Source organism: Oncorhynchus mykiss, chromosome 27, assembly GCF_013265735.2.
Source record: "Oncorhynchus mykiss isolate Arlee chromosome 27, USDA_OmykA_1.1, whole genome shotgun sequence".
In the NCBI taxonomy this organism is placed as follows: domain Eukaryota; kingdom Metazoa; phylum Chordata; class Actinopteri; order Salmoniformes; family Salmonidae; genus Oncorhynchus; species Oncorhynchus mykiss.
This window is the reverse complement of record NC_048591.1, coordinates 22,743,792-22,753,886: the sequence shown is the minus strand read 5'-3', so window position 1 is coordinate 22,753,886 and position 10,095 is coordinate 22,743,792. Positions and strand designations below refer to the sequence as shown.

At 41.5% G+C, this 10,095-nt stretch overlaps 1 protein-coding gene across 1 annotated transcript; it reads left to right on the top strand.

Moving 5' to 3' along the window:
* The first annotated feature begins 661 nt into the window (after positions 1–661).
* On the top strand, positions 662–10,053 carry LOC110507134 (PIH1 domain-containing protein 2). Its single transcript, XM_021586992.2, has 4 exons — positions 662–797; positions 8,741–8,969; positions 9,162–9,462; positions 9,661–10,053. The coding sequence occupies exons 1-4, from the start codon at positions 662–664 to the stop codon at positions 9,775–9,777; spliced, it is 783 nt and encodes a 260-aa protein (XP_021442667.1). The 3' UTR covers positions 9,778–10,053.
* The last annotated feature ends 42 nt before the right edge of the window (positions 10,054–10,095 follow it).

The following is a 10,095-nucleotide window of genomic DNA, read 5'->3' as shown; positions in this document are numbered from 1 at the left end:
CTGTTCTCCGTCTGATTCACAGCATTCGTACCAAATGGTTTGATTGTATTCCAGGCATTGCTGGCTGGTGTATTGGGGTAGCTATTTAGCTACACTACTGTAACGTTAGCTAGCTAACATAAACATTATTTAACCTAGCAAGGAATTATCTTGTTCATCTATAGCTAGCGTGCCTTGCCATACCATAATCAAATGCACAACTCCAATGAGCTGTGTGTATACTGAACTAAATCCCTCAACATATTTTCAGAAATATGTCTTCATCCCTGGTAGTACAAATTACAAAACAGGAAGTTTTGCAGCAGTTCAGCCAGTTCTGGTCCATGTTAGACGACCTGTCACAGAATGACCCCCAAAGCTACCAGATGTTTATCGAGGAACAAATAAAACAGGGAGCTAATAATAATGCACTACCTCAGCCTGACTCCTGCCTACTCACTGAAATGCTGGAACCACAAATGACCTGCTTTCTAAGAGCAGCTACACCCACACTGTAGAGTTTATACGTTAAAAACACACTTAGAACACTGGCCTACATTTAAAAAAAGAACATAACTAAGTGTGTTGATAAGAGAATACTGGTTCATTTGTTTGACTGTGCAATGCTGGCTAATAATATGGAGGTGTGAACTATAAAGAGGCTGAACAGTTGCTTTATTGTATGTGTCAGGAGACAAAGAAAGGGTTGCTGTACATCAATGTGTGTGGCTGGAAGCACATCCCTAACCCTGGTGATGAGAACAAGCCTGTGCCTGTATGTGGAGGGAAACTGGAGACAGACATTCATGAAGGAGGAGGTACCAAGAGTCACTGTTGTCCTGCAGAACACAAACCTGTATTTCTGCATAATTACCTGGACTGTAACCTGTTTCATAAGAGGTGCAGGGAAAAAAAGTTCAGATTGTCCCCAAAAAATATTTACAGTTGAAGTCGGATCGGAGGTTTGCATACACCTTAGCCAAATACATTTAATCTCAGTTTTTCACAATTCCTGACATTTAGTCCTAGTAAAAATTTTCTGTTTTAGGTCAGTTAGGATCACCACTTTATTTTAAGAATGTGAAATGTCAGAATAATAGTAGAGAGAAGGATTTATTTCAGCTTTTATTTCTTTCATCACATTCCCAGTGGGTCAGAAGTTTACATACACTCAACAGTATTTGGTAGCATTGCCTTTAAATTGTTTAATTTGGGTCAAACGTTTCAGGTAGCCTTCCACAAGCTTCCCACAATAAGTTGGGTGAATATTGGCCCATTCCTCCTGACAGAGCTGGTGTAACTGAGTCAGGTTTGTTGGCCTCCTTGCTTGCACACACTTTTTCAGTTCTGCCCACACATTTTCTATAGGATTGAGGTCAGGGTGTTGTGATGGCCACTCCAATACCTTGACTTTGTTGTCCTTAAGCCATTTTGCCACAACTTTGGAAGTTTACTTGTGGTCATTGTCCATTTGGAAGACCCATTTGCGACCAAGCTTTAACTTGCTGACTGATGTCTTGAGATGTTGCTTTAATATATCCACCTACTTTTCTTTCCTCATGATGCCATCTATTTTGTGAAGTGCACCAGTCCTTCCTGCAACAAAGCACCCCCACAACATCATGCTGCCAACCCCGTGCTTCACGGGTGGGATGGTGTTCTTCGGCTTGCAAGCATCCCCCTTTTTCCTCCAAACATAACGATGGTCATTATGGCCAAACAGTTTTATTTTTGTTTCATCATACCAGAGGACATTTCTCCAAAAAGTACGATCTTTGTCCCCATGTGCAGTTGCAAACCATAGTGTGGCTTTTTTATGCCGGTTTTGGAGCAGTGGCTTCTTCCTTGCTGAGCGGCCTTTCAGGTTATGTTGATATAGGACTCGTTTTATTGTGGATATAGACACTTTTGTACCTGTTTCCTCCAGCATCTTCACAAGGTCCTTCACTGTTAATCTGGGATTGATTTGCACTTTTCGCACCAAGTACGTTCATCTCTAGGAGACAGAACGCATCTCCTTCCTTGAGTGGTATGACGGCTGCGTGGTCCCATGGTGTTTATACTTGCATACTATTGTTTGTACAGATGATCGTGGTACCTTCAGGCATTTGGAAATTGCTCCCAAGGATGAACCAGACTTGTGGAGGTCTACAATTTTTTTTCTGAGGTCTTGGCTGATTTCTTTTGATTTTCCCATGATGTCAAACAAAAAGGCACTGAGTTTGAAGGTAGACCTTGAAATACATCCACAGGTTCACCTCCAATTGACTCAAATTATGTCAATTAGCCGAACAGAAGCTTCTAAAGCGAATACATAATTTTATTTAATTTTCCAAGCTGTTTAAAGGCACAGTCAACTTGTGTATGTAAACCTCTGACCCGCTGGAATTGTGATAGGCTGAACAGGCTGAATTATAAGTGAAATAATCTGTCTGTAAACAATTGTTGGAAGAATTACTTGTGTCATGCACAAAGTAGATATCCTAACCGACTTGCCAAAACTATAGTTTGTTAACAAGAAATTTGTTGAGTGGTTGAAAAACTAGTTTTTAAATACTCCAACCTAAGTGGATGTAAACTTCCGACTTCAACTGTATACGACAGCTGATGTTCTTATCACTTTTTAATGGTTTTCATACCAATGTTATCTAACACTGTTTGACCTCAAAAGGTGTTTCATTGAAACAGTATTTTATTTATTTATTTATTTATTTTGTATTTATTTCACCTTTATTTAACCAGGTAGGCAAGTTGAGAACAAGTTCTCATTTACAATTGCGACCTGGCCAATATAAAGCAAAGCAGTTCGACACATACAACAACACAGAGTTACACATGGAGTAAAACAAACATACAGTCAATAATACAGTAGAAACAAGTCTATATACGATGTGAGCAAATGAGGTGAGATAAGGGAGGTAAAGGCAAAAAAAAGGCCATGGTGGCAAAGTAAATACAATATAGCAAGTAAAACACTGGAATGGTAGATTTGCAGTGGAAGAATGTGCAAAGTAGAAATAAAAATAATGGGGTATGAAAATTTCAGTATTATCGCGGTATCGTTAAAATGTGCTGGAAATGTGCCCGCTAGCGCTGAACACTCTCTCTGATGGCACGCTGGTTGCTTGGATGCACAAAAGCTTCCTGGCAACACTGGCAATTTGAGGCAGCTCTGATGCAGGGCCCCTCCACCACACCAGTGGATCCTCTTCTGCTGGAATGGTTGGCAGAGACAGGTAGACCTTGATCTCTTCTTTCACTCTGTCTTCTGGGGTGGTTGGAATCTGACCCTCTTCACCTCTCTGCTGCCTTGTTGAGGTAATGTTTCTCAGCAACCCAGCCAGGCCTTTCCCCTCTGATGCCGCTGTGGGGGTGTTGGTGGTGGAGGTGCTGCTGGTGCTTTGTGTTTCTTCCCTGACTTGTGCAGCTGCCAGCTTCAAGGCCTCCTGGACACAGCTGTCAGTGTCAACTTTTACAGCCTCAGGCTCATCTAAAAAGTGCCTTTTGAAGCGGGGGTCAATGAAACAAGCCATGTGCATGACTCTCTTTGCCTTCTCTGTGTATCTGTTGTTAACCTCTCTGCGCACCGAACCCCTTAGCGGGATTAAATTCGACAACATACGGTAATCGCTACATAAATAGTCATATTAAACATTCATGACAATACAAGTGTCTCAGATGGGTCGAAAGCCTACAATCATGCTAATCCAACTGCGTTGTCAGATTTAAAAGAGGATTTACATGCGAAAGAATACGATACCATTATTTGAGAACAACTATAAAAAAACTATTTCAACCAGCACAGGCGTAACAACATCACAAATTGCAATAAAATAAATTGTTTACCTTTGACGATCTTCCTCTGTTTGCAATCCCAATGCTCATTGTTACACAATGAATGGTATTTTGTTTGATAAAATCCATTTTTATAGCCTAACACAAAACATTTTGTGAACCGCTTGTGTCGTGAATTCCGTCTCATTCCATTTTCGACGACAAATTCGATGTAAAAACACACACTAAACGTGACTTTTCCAGTCATGTTTGGTTTCATTGCAATCAACTGGTTTGTTTGTAACACAACCAAACGTGATGGGTCATTTCGCGGGACGTATTGACTGAAAGAAACCGATTTGAAGACAACAAGTAATGACATCATTGTGCACCAATGATATGACCGCTGTTTCGTTGATTGACTGTATTTTAACCCAATGACCACTGATCGTCTTGAAATCTAGCTGGGTAGATAGCCAATGAGCTGAGGTAAACATCAATATGTAATGTTTATGTGTTGGAAGACCAACCCATGTAGTAAACTCCGGCGTAAAGAGGGTCATTCGCCATTGAAGTTTCATACCGGAAGGAGCCACGCATGTTACGCACAGCATTGTTTTGGTAAAGCGCATCTTCAGCTGTTTATAAATCAATCAGTATGGCGACTAAGTTAGGGAAAGCTAAATCTAAGTCTAGATATACAGATGTACACACAAAAAAAAAGTGAGACAGAGATTATTGGAGGACGATTCATTTAGCGATTCCCAAATGGAGGAATATTTTTTGAACGGAGAGAACATCGTTTTGGACTGGTGAGTTCTTCTCATGCTAATGCCTTTGTTTGAAATTAATAATATAAAATATTATTTGTGATTTTTACATTTTTTAGTAGCAATATATAAAAATGTAATGAAATGTGTAAAGTACACGTTGGCTATACATTGTGGGTGGGGGTATGTTTGAATGTATGTTTATGACACATAGCCTATGTTTGTGTGTGTATATATACATATTGTGGATTAGAGGGAGCATGGCCGAGATGCGTGTGTCTGCCGCTCCACCCCACCCCACCCCGACATGAAATAGCCTATTTGAGGCTGTTGAGGGGAGGGCAGGCCCACAACAATGGCCAAAGTGAAATGGAGACAGTAGATACAGCTGGTCTGTTGTAATATAATAAAGACAGTAGATCTAGCTGGTCTGTCATAATATAATAGAGACAGTAGATCTAGCTGAAATGTCATAATATAAAATAGACAGTAGATCTAGCTGATCTGTCATAATATAAATTAGACAGTAGATCTAGCAGGTCAATAATAATATATTCAACCTTATGTTCCCTGTACTCTCTATATATATGTATGTTTATTATACCTGTTGATACAGGGCTCATATGTGAAACTATTCTAACTGAACATTTTCTTTCACAGTGACACTGACTCCGAATGGGAGCCCCCAGTGCCAAGGTGTCCATCCCCCACTGAAGCTGGTCATCCAGCTCCTGCCACAAGTGGTGTTCATCTGCCCAAATTTATTTCTGCAGGCATGGATGTGCCTCAGGGCCAAAAGGGCACAGCATGGAGGCGTCGCTGTGTTCTTTGCAAAATGAAGTCCCCCATCACCTGCACCACATGCTTGGTGGCCATCTGCTTTACAGCAGAAAGAGACTGCTATGGCACCTGGCATCAGCAGCACAATATTGTGTGAGGACTGAGGGTCTTCCAAATATTGAAAGTGTTATTTTGTAAATGTGTATATATGTATATTTCTTTCATGTTTTTTCTCAATTTTATTGGGGGGGGTTGTTAGAATACAGTTATTCCATTCAAAATGTATAACTTCAATAATTTGGCCACTTGTGTGGGACACCTGGGTGACTTCATGATAAATGTCATGTAGCACACTGATTTAGGAAGTTATCATTCTGAAACTTTGCACAAGTACTGTTGCCCTCTTATGTTTTTCACTGAAATTGTCCCCATCATCCTATCTGAATGTTTGTTTTGTCTTGTTCATTTTAAAGATGATGATACAACAATAAAAATGAAAAAACATAAGTTTTTTTCATTGTATTATCTAAACCAGATCTATTGTGTTATATTCTCCTACATTCAATTCACATTTACACAAACTTCAAAGTGTTTTCTTTCAAATGAAACCAAGAATATGCATATCCTTGGTCCTGGGCCTGAGCCTGAGCTACAGATTTGGGTATGTCTTCAGGTGGAAATTGAAAAAAGTAGGGGGGTAGCTGTAAGAGGTTTTAAGGTATTCTCTCATTACCCTTTTCATCTCCTTGGCCACCAGAACATCACAGGTGATGTGGTCTAGGACAGGCTTGATGGCTGACAGTGTCACTCGTGTCTCTGAGGCTAGTGCATCTGTAAACTTGCTCAGAGGTTCAAGGAGCTGGCACAGTTGCTCCATGACACTTATGTCGGCATCCTTGGGCATCAGATGCCATGTTCCTCTTTCTCCAGCCAGTGTCACTGGCTGCTGTTGGCTGAGGAAACGCTCAAGCATCTTGTGTGTAGATCCCCATCGGGTCACCACATCATGGATCAGAGCCTTCTGTGGCATGTTGAGGGCAGCTTGCTTTTCTCTCAGTTCTCTCCTTCTCTTCCAGCTCCGTGAGAAGCCTTGGACCAGATGACTGCAGGCCTTGACTGCTGTGTCAACTCTCTGAATTTTCAGAGCCTTTGAGATGGCCAGGTTCAAATTATGGCCAAAGCACCCAAGCCACAGATCTGGCAACTCTTCAAAAGCCTTGATCATGTTTGTTGCGTTGTCTGTGGTTATGCAGACCAGGTCTTTCTTGTTGATTCCCCCCCACTCTCCCAGCATATTCTCAAAACACTATTTGATGTTGTGAGCCGAGTGATCTTCTGGGAATAACTGTGTTTCCAGGCAGTTTGATTCCAGTTGCCAGTCTGGGGTGAGGTAATGGTTAGTGAAGCTGATGTAGGATTGACCACCCCCAGCTTTCACTGGTTCAGAGGTCAGTAGTTGCAGCAAACCATGTGCCTTGAGTCAAACTTTTTCCAACATCAGCTTTAACCTGGTTGTACAGGTTTGGGATTTCAGGCTTGACAAAGAATGTTCGTGATGGCACTTCGTAGTGAGGCACGGCATCCTTCATCAGCCTCAGAAAGCCAGGCCTCTCAACAATTTGAAATGGCATCATGTCCTTTGCAATGTAGTATGAAAGGGCTGCAGTGAGGTCTTGAGCATGTTTTGATGTGGGTGCATAAGCAGCCTGTCTTTGAAATGCTTACTGGACTGTCCCTTGTAAACAAGGGAATAGCAAATGTATTATTGGTGTTGTTACATTGTAATTATTATTACACACTCACCTCATTCTCACACACACACACACACACATACATACATACATACATACATACATACATACATACATACATACATACATACATACATACATACAGGTCCAAACACTTAAAAGACACACCTACCCCCACAGCCCTCAAATTAAGTGGACACTTCTGATGACGTATCATGACCTCTGACGAGTAAACAAGGGGTGGGGGAAGAAGGAATCATTTTTAAATGGCCACCCTTCATCCCGCAACGATTGTGTTTTCAGCCTCCAGTAGCTTGTGGGTGCTTTATATGCGCTACAGTCAATTATGAGTGCATGCCTACTTATATTAAAAATATAATTATTAATATAAGTATGATAGCTAGAAAATAAATGAGCTAACTAACGTCAGCCTGCCTAGCTGGAACTTCTAAAGAAAAATGTTTTATTTCTACAAAAACATATTTACTTTTTACGAGACGTGTTTGTGCCATCATGTGCATTAGTAGCACAATTTCTAACTTATTTGCATTTGTTTTTACTTACACTTGTATGTTGACTTCTCCATTGATTTTGTTTTTAAGTTTTCGCTGACTTTTCTTAGAGGATGTGAACATAATTGTACACTCGCAAAGCCGACTAAAAATGAGGGCTGAGGGGCTTACATTGCAAACTTCCTTTGCTTGGCTAATCATTTGGACCGTCCTCCAAGATGGCGACAGGGATTCCCCCAAGGGCATAAGGCGAGGGTGAGTGGACGAGTGTGTGTCTTAAGTGTTTGGAACGCAGCCCCTGTCTGTCTTCTGTGTTGCATTTGAGTATATGCAATGACCCCATGCTCAATTTACAGAAATACAAATGTGTTTTAAGAAGACAGTTATAGTAATTGCAATGAGCCCAACAATTGACATAAATATAGGAGTATATAGTGTTTTCCTGTTAGAACACTTTTACAACCAAGTCGACGACTGACAGATTTTAAATGAACAAAATATGTTGGTTGGGTGACTAAACTACCATGTGCAATGGGTGAATAGAGTCTGCAGACACACAATGCATACATCAGCAGAACAACGTGTAGTCTTTTTACAAGAGTAGGTAACACTGAAAGCTTCAGTTTACTTTATTGACAAGCTATTAGCAAGTTAGACAGACAAACCATCACATTTTCCTCCATTCCAAAGTCCCCACATCATGCATTGAGCTAAAAGTTAACTTACCTTGCATTCGCTATAAAGTAGTGTGTGGTGGTCACGAAGATGACTCAAGAGATTTGAAGTGTTGTCCCTTTTCGCAGCAATTTTCTTTTGCTTGTTCTGCAGACAGGGTGACCATCTTCGATTAAGTTTCCCTCAGCACTTTTGTAAAACCCAAAATACGACCACACTTCAGATTTGGTCCTCTTAGAAGGCTGAAAAATCTCCCAAGCGCTGTCACTGCCTTCCGCCATGTTTTTACCCAGAACAAAACCCACGTTGCATTCTGCGCCTGCGTCAGACTGTTGCTAACTTTGGTTGATGCTGGACAGTATTTACCGTGAGTTTTTCAAACCGTGTTTTAATGATAATTCAAATTTGAACTGGTAATACTAACCGTTGGGAATTTGACCATGGTTTACCGTGAAACCGGTAACTGTTTCATCCCTTACCTGTCTTCCCTGTACTGTAGATGACTACAGTAAGGTGGATGTGGCGTTCAGTCCTGCAGTGCTGCAGCAGGCTCAGAAGGACAAGAGGGAGAAGGACCAGGTCCACCTGTTAGCCCTGAGCTTCCCCCAGCAGCAGCATGGCCTGCGTCTGGCCCAGCAGTACAATGTCAGCAGCAGTAAGCTAAAGGGCAGCCTAGAGGACAAGCAGTGCCGCCTGGGTTCTCTAAAACAGTCCAGCCACCAACACAGGTAAGGCCTCTACGTAATCATTCCTTGGTTCAAGGGAACAGTTTTATTTTTTATTAAGGGGACACCATCAAGATAAAGGCAAGATTATTTAGCCATAATGTATTGAGCAATACCTACTAACTATGTAGTATGAATATTTTTTTTAAGGGTGTACTGTAGCTAAAGATGAATGTTTTGACATTCATTTCCCAGCCTCCCAGACCCCAGCTTCCCTGTTCCAGCAGATCTCCTTCTGCGTGAAGGGCAGACCGAGGACAGTACACCTGTGCAGCTCATCACATCTGTCCAGCTTTCATCTGGGCCAGGGGACCAAAGCAACAAGACCAAGAACCCGATCCAGGTGATCTCTAGCTCAATGACAGCCCAGCCTCAGCAGCCACAGCACCAGCTCACTGTTAACTCTGACCCCAGGGACCTCTCTAGAATCCTGGAGCTGACTGTGGAGCTACCAAATGTTCACTCCATCACAGAGTGCCATCTCATCATTTCCCAGGTCAGGGACCATTCTGCTTGCCCTTTCCCTTGTGCTATGAATAAGGCCCTGTGACAGATTAACAAAAATTATGTTGTTTTTGCTTAAGCGCTTCCTATGTTGACATAATAGCCTATGTTACATTATAAGTTATCCTTTCTGTGGTCTTGTTGGTCTAAAAGTATGTGTGTATTTCTCTATAATATGATATACTACTAGAAGTGGAGGAAATCAATCCATCTACACCTGGAGCTGCCTGAGACTGTGAATGAGGAGTCGGCCTCTGCCACGTTCAACAAGAAACGGACATTAACTTTGCAAGTGTCTATACTCTAGTGCCGTTACTGCAGACACTAAAAGCACACACGTTAATAGACAAAAAAAAACAAAACACTGTCTGCTCTGGCATGTCACACTTACACCCAGTAGGTGATTTGTCTCTATGAAGGGACACGGCACTTTGGAAATATAAGGCCATTAGAGAAGGCAGTAACTTCAGTTACCTCAAAGCAAATGGACCAAAATAAATGTAATTTCTGCTATGCATCCTACAAGCTGTGGGTCTGAACCTTTGTAGTAGTAAACAGTACCTCAGTAAAGACATTCATAGCAACAATAATGACTCAAGTGAAGTTATAGTCCTCCATGATCATG

Excerpts from the sequence above, each read along its gene's own strand:
- LOC110507134 (XM_021586992.2), top strand. The coding sequence starts at position 662 with ATGTGTCAGGAGACAAAGAAAGGGTTGCTGTACATCAATGTGTGTGGC. Across the intron at positions 798-8,740 it reads AGACATTCATGAAGGAGGAG|ATGACTACAGTAAGGTGGAT; the intron begins GTACCAAGAGTC and ends CCTGTACTGTAG. Across the intron at positions 9,463-9,660 it reads GCCATCTCATCATTTCCCAG|AAGTGGAGGAAATCAATCCA; the intron begins GTCAGGGACCAT and ends ATATACTACTAG.